This window comes from Nesoenas mayeri, assembly GCF_963082525.1.
Source record: "Nesoenas mayeri genome assembly, chromosome: 1".
Lineage (NCBI taxonomy): Eukaryota > Metazoa > Chordata > Aves > Columbiformes > Columbidae > Nesoenas > Nesoenas mayeri.
In genome coordinates this window covers 92,995,104-93,012,426 of record NC_137541.1, presented here as the reverse complement: position 1 = coordinate 93,012,426, position 17,323 = coordinate 92,995,104, and the positions used below count along the sequence as shown (strand labels likewise).

Sequence of the window (17,323 nt, the reverse complement as noted above, 5' to 3'; positions counted from 1 at the left end):
GGAAGACAGGTGTGTTGTTATTTCTCAGGTCTTCAGCATTCAACTTCTTTTTCCTGACAAAACCTGGCCTCGGTCCAGGGGAATGCATAAAAGGGGGCTGACACCTTTTCTGAAGTAGCAGACTTACTGCCTAGGGTAGATGGCTAGAGTCTTTAATTGTGTATTTCCACAGGGAACAATTGTCAGATCCAGAGCAACTGGTATGGTTGGACATCACAGCTGATGTGATGGCAGTGTGTTGATAGCACACAGCCTCACATATCTTTTGTCTCATCTGCATGTCTGCTAATAAAATCAGTGCTGGTACTTGGGTTAGACCCGGAAAATTTCTGACTGTGATTCAGACTCCTTTGTTTGAGTGTGTATTCCCAAAACTGATTAATTCAGTGTGCAGTTCTCTGGTGTTACTGGGATGATACTTCCTGTCCTTTTGGGTTGGTAAGCAGGTGCTGTCCCAGTTTGGCACATGATGACCTTACCAGGTGGGTTCAGGCTTTGGTGGTGCCTCAGCAAGGCTACAGCAGAGTCACCTTAAGAGGCACCATCTTGATATGAACTCTGCAAAGCAGCTCCCTCACTGTGATGGTGCTTCGTCTTTATCAGCGGGAGGACAGTAGGAGTGATGGAGAAAGAAACATAAAAAAAAATAGCCATATTTTCTCTCATTATGACAGTAGTTAATTAAAAGTGTTGAATTCCTGTTTAAACATGTTGTACAAGATACGTAAATGCATTTTAGAGTGTGATTTTTTAAGTACATCTACTCTGGTGTCAGTGAAAGCGTGTACATGTCTTTGCTTTTGATCTCTTAATTATCTCCTCCAAGTCAAAGGCACATCTTTGGAGAATAATGGGAAGATGTTGGTGTTTTGTACAGTAACTTGGATTCTTCAGTTTCTGCATCATGTGTCTTTCCCTGGAAGCACATTGGAAGCTGGTTTTGAATGCCTTCATAGAGACTTATCTGCTTGTCTCAGTCACTAACCTTTGCCTTAGGTCGAAATAAAAAGTTAATCAGGTTAACCTGCATTTCTCTAAAATGATAAGTTGCTTACAGGATGTAGGTTTTCTTATTTGACAAGTTATGTGCAATGTGCCTATTTTAGAGAGCCTTAGCATTTAATAATACTGTGATTATTAAAAACACCTTTTTCTTCAGAAGTACTAAAGAAGATGTAAAGAAGATGTACTAATTTGTCTTTCTTTCTTTTGCTTAAGGATGCTGATCTGTTGGACATAGAAAGCAAACACTTTGAAGACCTTGAATTTCAGCAGCTTGAACATGAAAGCAGGTTAGATGAAGAGAAAGAAAATCTGACACAACAGCTCCTGCGTGAAGTAGCTGAATATCAGCGTAGCATTGTCAGTAGGAAGGTAAAAGCACAAACAACTTGATTCATTTGTTCTTTATTGTTGAGCGTAAGGGAGATGAAATGGATCTTTAACCTGTCCATCTGTAAGAAATAATGCAAATCTCTCCTTTTTGAAAAAACTTTTGCAGCATAGCAAAGGTGATGGCCCAGTAACATCCCACACAGATCAAATCATGCTCTTCTCCAAAAGGAAATAAATCAATAAAGTTCCATGCCCTGTTTGTATATTTGCATATGAAAATTAAAACCTTTAATTTGCTACAAGAAGTACCCAAGTGTTGTTTTTATTTCTTTAAGAAATGAGATTTGCACACTCTGGACAAAACGACAGTTGTTTCATGCTGCTGTTTGATCTTGATGTTCAGTGATTTTATTAAAATAATAATAGAACACCAATTTAAGAAAATACCTTAATTTTTATAATCAGTCATAAAGGTCATATCTCAACCAATTAAATACCAGTTTTTCAGAGATCTGAAATTGCATCTCTAAACCAGTTCTATTCAGTATATGGATGCTAGTCACCATATTATCAAAGAATGTATGCAATTTTTCTTTTGTTTCTTGAATAATTTGTCTCTTTACTGTCTAAATCTTATTTCATTACCTCCTTCAGAGCAGTAAGCTGTTTTGTAAATACTTTATTTTCTACTGCTTCACTCACATGGATGGGTGAACTCTCATGAATAGGATCCTTGCTGCAGGTTGTCTCGTGCTTTGAAAATAAAACATGTTAAGTTGTGATTATTTTCTTTTTATACTAGGAAAAGATATCTGCTCTCAAAAAACAAGCCAATCATATTGTCCAACAAGCACAAAGAGAACAAGATCATTTTGTAAAAGAGAAAAACAACTTAATAATGATGCTGCAAAGGGTAAGTATTTATTGTGTTTCAGATATTTTTAGTGTGTAATAAAAGAGCATTTCATAGAATAAAAGAACGTAGAACATGAGAAAAGCATCGCTTGTGCAGAAGCTAGCAAATAGGTAATAATGTGACAGTCATCTTTTGTATCCATTAACCTTTAAAAAAAATTTTGTAATTAATCAGCAGATTTCGTAGGAGAAAACATCAATGACATTTGATAATTGACAGGGTTTCAGAGGTGCCTCCTTTCCAGAGGTCTCAACCCACCACAGTGCTGAAGCTTCTGCCTGTGCTCCCTGTGTGGCTGCTGGAACCGCACACAGAGAGCTTAGATTTTTGGCTTGTAATAGCCCAAACGAGGCCACCAGATGAGCTACTTTGCATCAGCTAACATCTGGCTAACTGGAAGCTGGCATGAACACTTTGCATCCATTTTATGTTTTGCTTTTTTGGAGCACAAGTCTGATGAGGAGCAGCTGAGGGAACTGGGGCTGTTCATCCTGGAGAAAAGGAGGCTGAGGGGAGACCTTATCACTGTCTGCAACTACCTGAAAGGAGGTTGTAGTATGGAGGGGGTTGGTCTCTTCTCCCAAGTAACAAGTGATAGGACGAAAGGAAATGGCCTCACGTTGCTCCAGGGGAGGTTTAGATTGGATATTAGGAAAAAAATTCTTTATGGAAGGGTCTGTCAGGCATTGGAACAGGCTGCCCAGGGAAGTGGTGGAGTCACCATCTCTGGAGGTGTTCAAAAGCTGTTTAGATGAGGTTCTTAGGGACCCGGTTTAGTGCCAGAGTTAGGTTATGACTGGACTCAATAATCCTGAGGGTCTCTTCCAACCAAAATGATTCTATGATGCGGTATTTTTAATCATGAGAGAAATAATGTTTAGTTCATTGAGGAGAATCAGCATTTTCAAAGTGCTGAAGGAAGACCTACTTGATTTGTCTGTGGTTATTAAATAAGATCTTCCACTATTTTTCATTCTGTATCTCCATTTTTTGTTCAATTCTGCTGTAAGTGGATGAAGCTGAAGGTCTGCTGTGCAGTTTCTGGCCTTCTATCCCAGCATGTTACTTTATACACTTAAGAAAATGGCTAGCCCTTATTTTCAGTATGTGGCTGTTGGTATTTAACATAAACTTTCTGGTTTTAACAGGAAAAAGAGAATCTCTGTAATCTGGAAAAGAAATATTCCACACTTTCTGGAGGAAAGGGATTTCCTGTTAGTCCCAATAGTCTAAAAGAGGTAAAGAGATTCACTGCTTTTTAATTGACCATAAGTAACTTCTAATAACACTTCATTCAAAAGCACTATAGTATTTAGGGAAGTCCTATTAATACAAATCATTTTGAGATGTGATGAAATTACTTTGTAAAGTTATTCATGGAAGTCCAAATGCATGGGTGAGCAAAAATAGCTTCTCTTGACATTTTCCCAGATGTGACTGGTATTGCCTTAATCTCTTGCCCTGGAAAAATGATGTTTTTTATGTGGGAGGAAGGGGTGTGTGGAGGGGGGGGTGTGTAATTTTCTCAAAATAGGCAATTAAACCTCATTGAAGTGAAGAAGAATGAGGTCCAGGAATAACTCTGTTCAAGTACGAATATGGTTCAGTCTTATTTTTGCACTGTAGATTTTACCATTGCTTCCCCTCCTTCATTCTAAGGCTCTGCAGTAAAGCATGACAACTGTACGTTTTGATCTTTTAAAAAGCATTGGAGACTTCACGCTACCTTGTTTCTTAGATAACTATTGAGCTATTTGTTTAACTATTTTGAGTAGTTAAGAGTAAAGGTGTAAAATATTTCTTGCTGAAAAAAATGAGTTGGTTTGGGTAAGGCATGATGAGACCCAGAGTTTACGTGCAGATGTCGAGACTTCATAGGTTTGAGGGCACCACTTTAAGCCTCAAGGTCTGCGAGCAAGGTCCATGTAAGGTAAGCCACAGCCCATTGCACAGATTCGGTCAGCACATGTGATATTAGCATTAACTCCCCATATTTATTGACTTGACTTGATGAATCTGCAAACTCCAGTTAAACGTGAAGTTATAAATGGAGAAGCAGAAGATGTAGCATTTAATATACACTGACAGGTACCTATGGCTGCTGCATTAACTTCTGCTTAAGAGGTCTGATGGGATCTGCTTGTGTTGAAGTCCTGAACAAGGTCTGAACCATCTAATGATGTAGGTGTCACTGTGGGAAGTTGGGATCTTGAAGCCTAAAGCAACCACATGTCCTCTCAGCACCTGGGAAATGTGGTCTTGCTTATTGGGCCTTGGAGTTCCTGGTGAGCCTGGGTGGCCTCCAGCACATGCCAGTGGGGTTGAGCACCCTTCCTCCCTGCACGCCACATTGCAGATGCTTAGACTTCCAGTGTCCTAGGTTGTGCTCTGACCTGGACATCTGACCTCCCACGAGGTTATCTGGCAAGTCTAAGCTTCATTGTTGTTCTTTTGAGATGGATCCGTTCAGTTTCTCACTAGAGAGTGGGTGATCTCTCAGAGTTTTGTCTTTGTATCCATATCATGGTTTGTTTAATCACAGATATTTCAAAATGCAACTACATTAAGTGATCCTGATGCTCTTTTTATTGAAATGGATTGTTCAGCAGCATTGTTCTGTTCACTGTAATGGAGTCAAGTTAGGACTTACTCTAAGGTAAACGAGAGAAGGAACAGCATGGATTATCTGTTTTAAACTCAGTGTCCCCATAGGCTCTCTCCTATAAACGAAAAGCCTTCACTTGCCAGACATCGTTTGTCTTGGTTTAGTTTTATTTTCCTCTGACTGTTCAGGCACCAAATGGTGCACAGGCTGAGACAGACTCCCCGCATGCAGGAGCTGATTTCACCACACAGTTGCTCATGTATCAGTCAAGTTTGTGGTCCGATATTCCCCAGCCTCTCCTCTCCAAAGCACGTTTGTGACTCTTCCATCCATTGAGATGCTCACTCCCCACATGCACAGCAACAGAGAGTAACATGGCCTCACGTAAAGAGGCAGGATGCTTATCCTAGTACTTAAATAACTGAAGAAAATCAATGCCGTTTAAGAGTTCAGCATTGACAAAGATGCCTAATCTGACTTGAAACCATTTATTTGATCTAAAGTAACAGGGGCCTGAGCTAACGCATAGTGAAGTCATTAGTTGTTTTTGTTTGGTTTTCCAACTCATGGTGAATCCCCATTGAGGTTGTGAATCTGAATGTTTTTCATATAATGATGGAGGTGCTTTTATCATCTATAAAAATGCATGCAATGTTGCATTCATAGGCTTGCCAAGTTTTAGTTACTGGCGTACTGCTACTACAAGATGGTTAAGCAACTTTTTATGTTTAATCGCATTTAATGCATATTACTCTACTGTAATATGGCCACATGTTTTGAGAGGGGAACTTCAGGATCTTACCCAGACTCCTCATTTAATCGTTTATCACATGGTATCTGAGTCAAGATTTACCTTGTATTTCTAGAGTGCTGTGTTCACAATTTTTCCAGAATTGTGTATCTGCTTGAAATAGTTGATAAAATACATTGAAAATTATGCTAATAGAAAACAGGTTTGGTATTTTTTCAGCCTGCGTTCTATGATCAGTGCTAAATTTATGCATTTTTTTAAAAGAAGAAATATTATAGCAGTCTGTGGCTTCTATTACTGAATTGCCGAAGTATACATACTGGCATGTCAGTGTGCTGGTACAGTAATAGAAACACAGCCCCTTCAACACTGTCTCAATTTAAGAGCAGCGTACCATCTTGATTTAAAAAATAAGTGTATTTCTGTCTCGTTTTTATGACACTGCTTCAACAGCGATTTATTCTTCCTTTTGCATAGCTTAGTAGTCTATGGATAAGAAGTTAGGTCATTTGACTTTTTACAGTCTGGCATCCTGTACACTATGGATTAGAATCCATTTTTCATAAATAAAATTTATTCCGTTAACACCAGAACACGTGCAACAATTGTTTTCTGCTATTATATCTCAAATCTGCCTGCATAAAGCTTCTCTGCAGGCAGAAGCAGCACACTCTGATGTTCATGACTGTTGGGCTAACGCTAACAGCGTCTTACCCTTGTCTCCTGGTAACACCTCAAAGTTAGAAGTGACGCCCAGACAATGCAAAAGGAAGGTGTTGTGTCAGTGTAATTTAGAATTGCAGTGGCTTGTCCTTATGTAAGTTATTCCCAGTTTTGTCAGTCACTTTGTTTACTCAAACTAGGTTATCAGGCAAGAAACAAATCAGGGTAAGTTATTTTATTTGAACATGGACGAACAAAAAATTAAGAAAGAAAAAGATGGGTGAACAAGATTTGTTTTTCCTTTTCCCACAATCTGCTTTCCCAAGAAAGAGCCACATAATTTCTAAAGGGTACCTACATTTTAGTAAAGTCTTTTGGTCACTTAATGTACATTTGCTTTTTGATCACACAAATGTATTTGTTTAAATGAAGAATAATTTTCCCAATTGAAGTATTCAACATTTGATAAGTTTGATCATTTTATTTTATTTTTGATGAAGCATTTCAATGATAACAAATATTTGGCTGTATCACTCTAAACTAACTTTCATCGTACTGGATACATTAATACTCTTGCACGTCTTTTGGCTTTTGCTTCTTTTAACTTCTGAATTCCTCCTTTTAGGGCTATATCAGTGTAAGTGAAATTAGTGAGCTGTATGGCAATTCCACGAATATATCCCCTTCCACTCAGGCCCCCACAGATGCTGAAGCAGTTGCCACTGAGCCTTCCACGGCTGTGCTGACCAGCCAGCCACAAAATAAAGAGGTTTGTTTGAGAGACATTTCCCTTTGTTTGCATTGTTCTTTCATGGCTGCCTTTTTCTTTTCTTTTTTTTATACATATATATTTTTTTTTGGTAATTCAACATGTAGCAAATTGACTCTAAAGCAAACTGCCATCTGCCAGTTACTGAGTCAGAGAATGATTTAATAGTAAAGCTAGGGGAATGCTCCTGTTATAAACTGTCCTTGATGGTGTAGATGAGACTTCAAAGGCCAAAAAACCTGAATGCTTATGACCCAAGCAGCAATAAGTGACAATCTTTGCCTGTCAAACACAATAATGTAATGCACCTTTGGAGAAACAGTCTGTGGACACGTTTAATGATTACACGTTCAATGGTGCTTAGGTGTTAATTTTGTATATTTTGTAGCTTTTTTTTTTTCCTGTGTGGTGGTAGAAAAAGTGTATCTTGAATACCTGGGGAAAATGGGCAGCTTCTACTTATCTTTCATGAAGTCTGTCCAACCTGTGTCTTCTAGCTTACTCTGTCTTTTCCTCGTTCTTTGTGATGCTTTGTCCTTTGACATCGCCATAGCAAATTTTGATTAAATCTCCTTTTAAAGGAATGGAAAAGTCTTACAAACGTAAAGACACCTATCTTTGTGTTGCAATAAGGCAGCAACAGGTTTAGAATTTGACATTTCTGTGCTGCTTCTGGTAGTTAAATATACCTGGAGAGTTGCAATGTAGCACATCTCTTTCCTGCTAAATGCTCCAATAAACACAGTGCTAAAACTGCAGCTTGTATGTGCCGTATCTCTTGAGCAATTCCAAAAAGAAAACTCTGTGTGTAATTTCTCTTTTTTCTATAAAGCTAAGATCACCTCTCTGTTCTGGATTTGTGTTTCCTCACTCTCTTTCTCCTCGCTCTATTGCTCAACTTCCATCAGTCCATTGGCCTGAGGTCATGGCTACTCATGTAGATCCTATTCCTTTATCTGATACACCTCCACCTCTGCCAGCTAAGAAACACCGCAGGCAACAACAGGTAACAGATTCAAAGCTGATAACTTGGGCTTATTATTTTTTGTTGCTTTTGTTATGGTGGCCATGAAGTTGATTTATGTGCGAAGTCGTTAGAGTGATATGATAGATCATTAGTTGATTGCTCTTTCAGAGCACTGCACTTAAAGGCCTTTCACATATAAAAATCAACACAATGCGTTGTAGAACGTTACTGAACAAAAATTCTCCTTATATAAACAGTCCAGAGGCAAATACCAATATTTATGGGCCATTGTAACTGTCAGAAGACTTGTGGCAATGAAATAGAGGTGGCTGTATTTGAAATCCTAAATTTCTTATATACATGTGAACAATGCCTCTCAAAAGCTACATCAGTTTTAAGCCACCAATTCATTGCAATAACTTGTACATAAGTATTATTCTGTGTAATTGGATTCTACTTGTACTTTAGACTTGAGTTTAAAAAAAAAAAAGTATAGGGACTTGTACACTAAATGTGCACATGAATGTAATGTATTTTCTTAATCGGCATTATTTTAGTGTTATATTTGTAGAAATGCTGGAAAACATTGTGAAGCAGGAGGTACTCTGTATTTTAGATTTTGTTCTTTCTGGTGAAGTTCCCAGACTATCACCTTCAATATATTCCATATAGAGCATAACTGAGCAAGTAGGTCAATTCATTTTGTCAAAACCATGTAACAAATTACATTTGAAGCATTTCAGAAATCTGGAAGAGCGAAAGAAGCAACAGAAGGAATGCATGTACATGAGCGATACTTTACCTCGCAAGAAAACGAGTCCGTCTGTCTCGCCACACTTCAGCAGCGCTACTCTGGGACGAAGCATTGCATCTAAAGTACGTAGTTGCATGCTATTAACAGCCTTCTGAAGTCTATATAAGAGCCTATATTATGTTAGAGGTAAGACTGGGTAGCACCGTAAGCATTACATAGCCCCCAACATTCACATCTGAAATTGACTTTGAAAGAAATTTGAGTTATTAACACATAGTCGTATCCAGGAAGCCTTCCATCCACCCAGCCTTTATTATGACCTCTGGAAATGTGATGCTGTAATTGTTATATTGCATTTTGATTCCTGTATCTCAAGGATTGTATTTCCAGGCTACTTTAGTTTGAATTGATTGCAGACACTCAACGGGTTGTTTTCCTTCCTACCCAGGGCCTGTAAATGGTAGAGTTGTATATAAAGTGAAAATACTCTTTATTTCTGATGTGGTAAATCAACAAATGGCAGCAAGGTGGAGATATTACTTTTGGAAACTTTTTGGTCCAGTAGTGACTGTGGGAAACTAAAATATGCATGGCTGATTGGTATGACTTCACATTGTTACCCATGACAAAACAAGTTACCATTAGTTGCTGATACAAAAAAAGTCTTGAAGTGTAGTTTTAAGCACATATTTACAAAATTTCCTGCAGGGACATTTACCGCTGGGACAGAGCAACAGCTGTGGCAGCGTGCTCCCTCACTGCCTGGCAACCATGACCAAAGAGTCAGAGTCGAGAAGGATGCACAAAGGTAAGGCCTTTTTGTTTGATTCAGTGCTGTTGAAAGTCAGTGTTTATTTTTTTTTTTTCAGAAAATAAGTCTGAAACTGGTGTTGCTATAATCAACAGGGCTGTAAAATAAGAGTTTCCTTCTTGGTGGAAAAAAAACAAGCTCTAAGTGTAATTTGGAGATATCAGAAGTCAGGATGATGATGTAGGTGCACATGTAGTTCTGAGGTACATGGTCATCAAGTATAATGAAGTAAACAAGAAAAGTGTGTTGAAAAATACACATTGGGTTAACTGCATAATTTCTGTGAGTGATTTTGAGGCAATATTTTAAAGATATTACGAGTTGCCTTTTTTTTTTTAATAATTCTTTTAATGATGTGATCTTTAAAATTGTTTTTCATGGGCATACGTTTTTGTCTGGACAAAGTAATTGCCCAGACAGATATTCAGTATCATGACTTACCTTTGAGAATCTATAACCACGCTCTTGTCGCCAGTCTTATATATTGGGGCTACAAAGCAGGAAAGGAGGGAGGTGTTTTACCATGGATTCATAACTGCACTTTTGTAATATGGACATGACAATACTGGATCCAAAAGCAAGTTGCATCTTTAAAACATGAGCTTGTAGGCTGTGGCATTCTGTGTCTGTTGTTTGTCGACTTGAGTCGATACACTTAATTTCTGCTTTAATGAGATTCATTATTCATAAGTGTCCCATCTTCAAATGCAGTTGCTTCAGTGCCATCTGTCACTTTCTTTTCTTTCCGGCACCTGCAGCGTTGTTATCAGTGTAAGTTCCAGGGGTCCTGATGTAGAATTGCACTGACTAAGCCTGAGCTGAGACAGGATCCATCCTGTTCCCATAGGACTTTTCAGAGCTGGCAGCTGTTAAAGGTCAAAGATCCCATCTGAGGTCAGCCATACGCACCAAGATGACTCAGTACAGGGGTGGAACGAGCTTGCTGAGAAGGGATCATGACTTACTACATTCACTTTATAGTGCTGATCCAGTTGTGATTTGATTTTTTTTGAGCTTTAGTTATGCAGCAGGCCTTCCACAAACCTGCCATGTTGTGACTAACTTATCTTGATGTATTTCGGATGCAATACAAAAGGAGCTTCATGCTCAGCTTGGAAAGCTTCTTTGATATATTGCATTTGCAAGGGTGGAATTGCTTGCAAGTACATTCAGACTCCACATTGTGCAGAAAATGCTTTGTTTCAGTTTGAAAATCAGTAAGGTTGGTTTGGCTAAACTTTGACAAGAGATCACATGTTCCACATCTGAAATATTTCTGCCAAATAGCTGCAGAACAACATTAGAGTATGATCTAAAACACAATGATAAAGTGTTGCCAAGCCTAATAGAGCCAAAGAGTTTTAAAAATCAATTGATCAGTTTTCATGTTACTTTTTTTTGTCAGCATGCAATTAAGAAAATCCTAAGAGTATAAGTAGATTTCTTGACTTAAGAGTGAGAAAGGAGAAAAAAGAAAAACAAACAAAACCACACACACACACAAACTAAAAAAACCCAAACAATCCCCCCAAACAAACAAACAAACAAACACCAAACGAACAAAAAAACCACCAAAAAACAAAACTAAACACACAAAACAAAACTGAGTTAGGGCCTGACAAAGAAAAGAGGCAGAGGAGAATGAAATGTATTCCTTAAGGCACTTGGCGCAATACTTGTCATATGCCATGAAAAATCATGTATGCTGTACTGCCTGCCATACTAGACAATGACCATTATTGTTTGAAAGATACGATAGTTTGAATGGAAATTCCAAGTTATAAGGAGAGCCTTACAGGATTAATTCATACCAGGAAAGAGGATGGTTCTAGAGGGCCTATCCTGAAACCTCAGCTTTGTCAATGAGAAAATGATGCTGCTGACAGGTGCTTTACTTGAACTCTCACAGAATTTGCAAAGTGAGAGATGGAGTCAAAGCAAAAAGGGCATAGGAATGCAAGGATTAATTGGGGCTTGACTGCCTCTCTTAGTAAATAGCAAAGGGTTTATTCTCTTTGTGTTCAGTGTGGAGCTCTGTGAATTTCTTGCTTTTGGAGGAGCTTGAAGAGTACAACTGCTTTTCTTGCTCTGAAGTGCCGTGTTTAACTTGGCAAGGAAAGAGACGTCCAAGTCAGGTGGTAAGAGGCAGATCCTAGAGCATTTCTGTCCAGCTGTACAAAAGGATGAGGGCATGCTGGACACATGATCATCCACACTGTATAACTGTCTGCCCCACAAAATGCTCTGGGCTGCTCACTCCACGAGAAATGTGGTTTTGAAGGGGGGCAGCCCTACGTAAGTGACATAGCCCCTAATCCAGGTACAAGCAGGGAGGGACCTGTGTTCAACTTGCTGTGATTTCTGGTTTCCCCTTGCACGTCATACCCATGCTTACTGCAGGGAGGAAAAACAAGCTTTTCTTCCACAAAGAAGAGGAAAACCAAGGTTGTCGTCCAAGTCATGAGTAATGGACATGCTTTTCTGTGGGTCAGTGAGATTTGGGAAATGTTTTGAACATGATGTAGTATTTAAACATACCACACAGTACAACTGAAATGGAATACTATTGTCAATTAAAATTCTGAAATATTATGTGGCTTCCACTAAAATTGGCAAGATTTGAGCCTATGTAACTAACATTAATTTTAGCAGACGTCCTTTAACACATCGTTGAAAACTAAGCCAAATCTCATGTCACTGGACTTGCGTGGCAGTGTTCTTTTATTCCATCATTGTGATAAATGTTTATTAAATAATACACTGTATTTCTTACAAAAACGTTCTTGAGGTAGATCAGATTTGCCTTTTTGGACTAAGCGAATATTTTGAAGGAGTAAGATTTTTCTATCAAATCAGTGGAACTCTGCAAATGTATGGATGCTGCTTATACTGATAAATACACGCTCGCTTCTCTTCTCCTTCCAAAAATTAGTTGTTCAGCTAAAATAGGTGTTGAATATAGATATAATAAAAATGGTTCTTGACTTGTCCTGTGTATTGAACCACTGCTTGCTTTCTTTGCATTTCTTTTCCCACCCGTCAGGTTTTTCGCTCTGTCAGTTTTCTGTGTTCAGGGTGATGTATTGCAAATGACATGGGAGGCTGGAATTACTGATACCCTGAGCACAGAGCTGCACCAGGTGCGCTGGTGCTGGGTGTGCTGGGCTTGGTGGAGATCCAGGATCTCACATGGTCAATGCCATCTCATCCATTCTGGAGCACTGTCCCACACACTGCCATACAAAGAGGATGGATGATGGCGTCCTGAAGCTGTATTAGTAGCTTGCCGTGGTCCCTAGGGCTTAGAAGCATTGTGCAAACTTCTAGGCCAGATATTTTGGTATGTTCGTATAGATCTGAAAAAAAGTATATTCGATAGTGCCTGGAGGAAGAAGTGGCAGCTCAGCTATTTTGAAGATATCATCTGAAAATCATCACTAAACTAGTAATGGTATAAAACAAATGTTCTCTTAATTTGTTTTCTCCAGTTTTTCTAATTTCAGTCCAAGAAGGCAAATGTAAAAGTCTGAGAGGAAAAATTCTTAGTAAAAAATGAAGTCAGGGAGATGAAGAACAGCTACTTCGGTTTGAACATCCATTTCAATCTCTTTGTCTTTGGGCAGGAACAAGTAATGTCTATGAATAAATTTTAGGTCAGATCCACTACAAAATATTTTAGGAAAGATTTTTAAGTGCTTGAAAGAAACAACCACTCTCAGTAATCATAGCCTGAGTTAAGAACAGCTTATAAAATGTTTAAGAGGAGGCATCTTTGATATACATCATTAGTGGACAAAGCTATTTCTTAGCAGGCCTTTATGAGTTAATTTTGAAGGACTTTATTTATGAATTCAGCTCCTGTTTAAATGGTTCTGTAAGCAAACCATGTTAAAAAAATAAATGAATAAACTGCTATTTAGTCTGATCTAGAGATCTCACTTTGCACAGGTGGAAGCCTGGCCCCAGGAAGGCCCCATGGGGTGCTGGGTGCCCAGCGCCTGCGCAGGGGGAGTCAGGAGTGAGGAGGGGGGTTTGGGGTTCGGTCCCATTGATTGCAGGGGGGAGTCCAGGTGGGAAGAGGGAACATTGAGCTGGGAGTTGGGGTGTAAGAGCAGACACAGCACTGGGAGCAAAACTGGATATTTGGATATTTGGATAGAGAAGTTGTATGCCAGCAAGATGATTGTTTGTATTCTTTCTAAGCTCTAAAAAACCTGCCCCAATATACTGAGGACAAGGTATATATATACAAATTGCAAGCTTTTCAAAATAGTTTGCCTTCTTTTTTTAAAAAAAATTTTTTTTTCGTTCTCTTCTCAAACTCAGGAAAAGCCAGAAAAGGTATGAAAACATCCCTTTACCTGGCATTGTCATGTTTGGAAAAAGTACTGATTGCATCAGCACTGTCAAGTTCTTCCAAAAATCTTGGAAAACTTTTAAATAATTTTTAAATACTGACAGCACTTCAATTTTTTTTTTTTTTTTTTTTTCTTTTTTGGCTGCTGTCAAATAACCTGTCACAACAAAACTTGTGGTAATGCTAATATCTGCAGAGCTACAGCTTTGTGCAGGCCTAATTTTTTGCTTCTTTGCTTATAGCTGCACAAGTAGAGCAGAAAATTTAGAAATCTTTGCAGATCTCTGGGTGACAATGACAAGGTAGACAGACTTGAGCTTCCTACTTTGGCATGTTTCCATACAAAAAATGTATCCTGACACGTTAATGTCAGTCTTTGAAAAAAGAAGAAAGAATGGAAATAAAATAAAATGTTGCAACGTGATCTTTTTTTATGAAGTGCTATTTTTTTTCATACACTTGACAGTGCCGCTTTTAATAACAGTTTTCACCCATAGTTAGTTCTGACCCTCACCATAATTTTGTGGTGGCTAATCTGTTCTTTGTAACTCTGCAATAACCCTTCTGGATTTTTAAAAAAATCCTATGGCTTTATGGCTATGTGCAATATTTTGCTGAACAGTGTGGCTGTTAACAATGTTTACTGTTTTACTGCAGAGAATACAAGCCAATGCAACAAGAAACATTTGAACTCTTTTATCAGCTTAGATGCGGCTGATACAAGTCTTGGCTTGTGGGAAACTTGTGGTGAAGTGCCATATCTTGCAAGGAGTCTTAATATTTTCAAGCACATGTTCTGTGAATGGGCGCCTGAGCAATTAAAAATCCCTTAAGCAGGAGCTTGTGCCCGCACGGTGTGTGAGTGGAGCTGTGACAGGGGCAGGTTGGTTGTGATCCTCCCTCTGCGTTGGTTTGCAGCCGATCCTGAGCTTTGAACCACCCGTTACAGCATGAGGAGAAAATGAGAACATCACGTTATGCTTTGTTTCTATGAATGCATCCCATTTTGCAACCTAACAACTGTGTATTTCTCGGAGTGTTTAGCTATGTTTGCACGATTACATAAATTTGACTGATTAATGTTTTGCTTAAAAATGAGTTCTTTATCTTCATGGGAAGTTGACTTTCCTTTAGGCGAGCGTTTGTTAAACTGCTGTGTTTCTCCATGGCCTTTTAGATGGGTTTGTTTTTCAGTGAAATATAAGATAACAGAATTAAGATTTCTGAGTGGTCAAGGTTTTGCAAAGGACTCAATAGAAAAACGTGCATTTCAATTTCTTTCAATAATTTATTTTTTTCCTCTCTTTCCATAATGAATAACTGATAACCATTTCACAGGAGCAATTAATCATTCCAAAGGTTCAAGTATGAAAGGTAATTGCTTATCTGCAATAACAGCAGCATTTTCCATAATAATGGGGAAAAAACCAAATTGCACGTGTGAATCAGTAACACCTGTGTTATGTGATGCTGTTATTTATGACTGCTGAGGTGGATCTGTGTCCCTTTTGTCTCTTTTACTAATCGGTGCAGTTGAACTTCTATTGAAATTTAGTGTTTGTTCAAACGGCAAGTAAAGTCCTATTAGTTCCTTAGAAACCAGCTTTAACTGTCAAGGAGAAGCCTTTGTGTGGTACAGAGGGAAGTGAGGAGGCAGGAGTAAACTATTTGCCTTGGAAATGCTTTTGTAGGGCATGATTTCCTTAATAATATGCTTTAGTTATTCAGCTTCAGTCATGCTTTTCAGATACCTTTTTGAGAATATTATAGGCTTTCCAAGGTAGAGCTGCAGTTTTTGGTTCTCTGAACTGGGACTCTTCCCACTCCAGCATGGCAAAAAATACCAGACAGTAACCAAGTTTATGCAGATAGAGAATGAGAATAAGGCAGGAAAATATTCCCACTTTAAGCATATTTTCCTGAAATCAGTATCTTAATAGTGTTTAGTAAAGATTTTTACCTGGACTTTGTACATTTGTCTGCATTTTTCCTGTGTCTGTTTATCTTGAATAATGGAATCTCAGTGGCTGTTTTCCTGTATGGATGGGAGGTTTTCATGTCATCTAACAGCCCTTCCTAATCTCCAACTCTGCCATCAGCTCAGATTTTGGGTCAGGAGTGTGCAGAGGGTATTAGAAACTTGACTGAGTATCAGAACTGTGAGAAAGTCTCACTTCTTGCATTAATTGAAGGAAGAGATGAGCAGTGCAGTTGCATTTGTAATCACATAGATTAAACAAACCTTAAAAGGGCACTGGAAAATAACTTCAGCAGTTAAAATGACAACTGTTATTCTACTCTCCTCTTTATCAGGCAAGCTCAACAGCCTCTCTGTAAGTCTATATAAATACCGCTGTGTTTTTTTACAAAGAGCAATGGAGACTTGAGATAAAAATAATTCTGAATAAATATTTTTGGAAGGAGATGTAGATGAAGAAAGTTCCCTGTGTTCAAGAAGGATGGCTTTTCAGAAGGATGATTTTGTGGGAAAATAACAGTGCAGAGAACTTAAATGTTGCATAAACCTTATTTTTCTTTACAGACATTGAGCTATAGGGATCTGCTTCAACCATGCAGGGTGAACTGCAGTCTTAAAACTCCATTAAAGTACTTCTACACTAGTAACTATGATGACGTGACATGCAGCCTATATTATTTCAGCTGAAACTTAAAGTCCCACTTGCAGTTACCAGAATGAAAGTTCCCCAAACAGACAAAAAAATAATCCACATAAAGTAAAATCAACCAAACAAGTACTCAAGACCATTGAATATCAAGACTTTTTTTTTTTTTTAATGTAATCAGTGTCAGTTCTTATAGATCCTAGAATTTAGCTGCATTACTTTCCAGATTAGGCCTAATTTTAATTTTAAAATGAAAATTTCATTCATTCGAATTAATTTTTGTAATACACATACAAGAATATATATTGAAAATCAGCCATACTAATCTGTGCATATTTGTGTCCATCATAGATAAAACAGGCATTTAAAGGTTTTCAGTTATGATTAACTTGTGCAATTAACCATAATGTTGTGCCTCGGTCAGAGTGCAGTTAAGACTGAGATGATGATGTTCAGAATGCTTCTGCTCTTCACGCGTTATGTTCGGGTCACAAAATTTCTGTGTAAAAGAAATATTTTCTCTGTACTCTGTAGGGTATAACCATCAGCGTATCTGTGAAACCCAAAGGCAGAAGTCTCCTGAATTCTACAGCAGGACAGCATCCGAATCGAATGTGTATTTGAACAGTTTCCATTACCCAGATCGTAGCTACAAGGACCCTGCCTTTGATACACTGAGCTTAGACAGTTCTGACAGTATGGAGACAAGCATATCGGCATGCTCACCAGATAATATTTCCAGGTAAATCATCTTTCTTTCTGATGTTCTAG

General features: G+C 38.4%; 1 protein-coding gene across 1 annotated transcript in view; it reads left to right on the top strand.

Annotated features, from left to right (window-relative positions):
- Nucleotides 1–17,323, top strand: part of PHLDB2 (pleckstrin homology like domain family B member 2) — a gene marked incomplete at its 5' end in the record, with an annotated part of 60,337 nt that overhangs the window by 32,564 nt on the left and 10,450 nt on the right. The window contains 9 exons of the mRNA XM_080358575.1: nt 1,219–1,374; nt 2,138–2,248; nt 3,400–3,489; nt 6,896–7,039; nt 7,872–8,045; nt 8,742–8,882; nt 9,469–9,568; nt 15,267–15,302; nt 17,087–17,294. Of these exons, the coding sequence (XP_080214701.1) occupies nt 1,219–1,374; nt 2,138–2,248; nt 3,400–3,489; nt 6,896–7,039; nt 7,872–8,045; nt 8,742–8,882; nt 9,469–9,568; nt 15,267–15,302; nt 17,087–17,294 (1,160 nt within the window). The remainder of the gene's footprint in view (nt 1–1,218; nt 1,375–2,137; nt 2,249–3,399; nt 3,490–6,895; nt 7,040–7,871; nt 8,046–8,741; nt 8,883–9,468; nt 9,569–15,266; nt 15,303–17,086; nt 17,295–17,323) is intronic.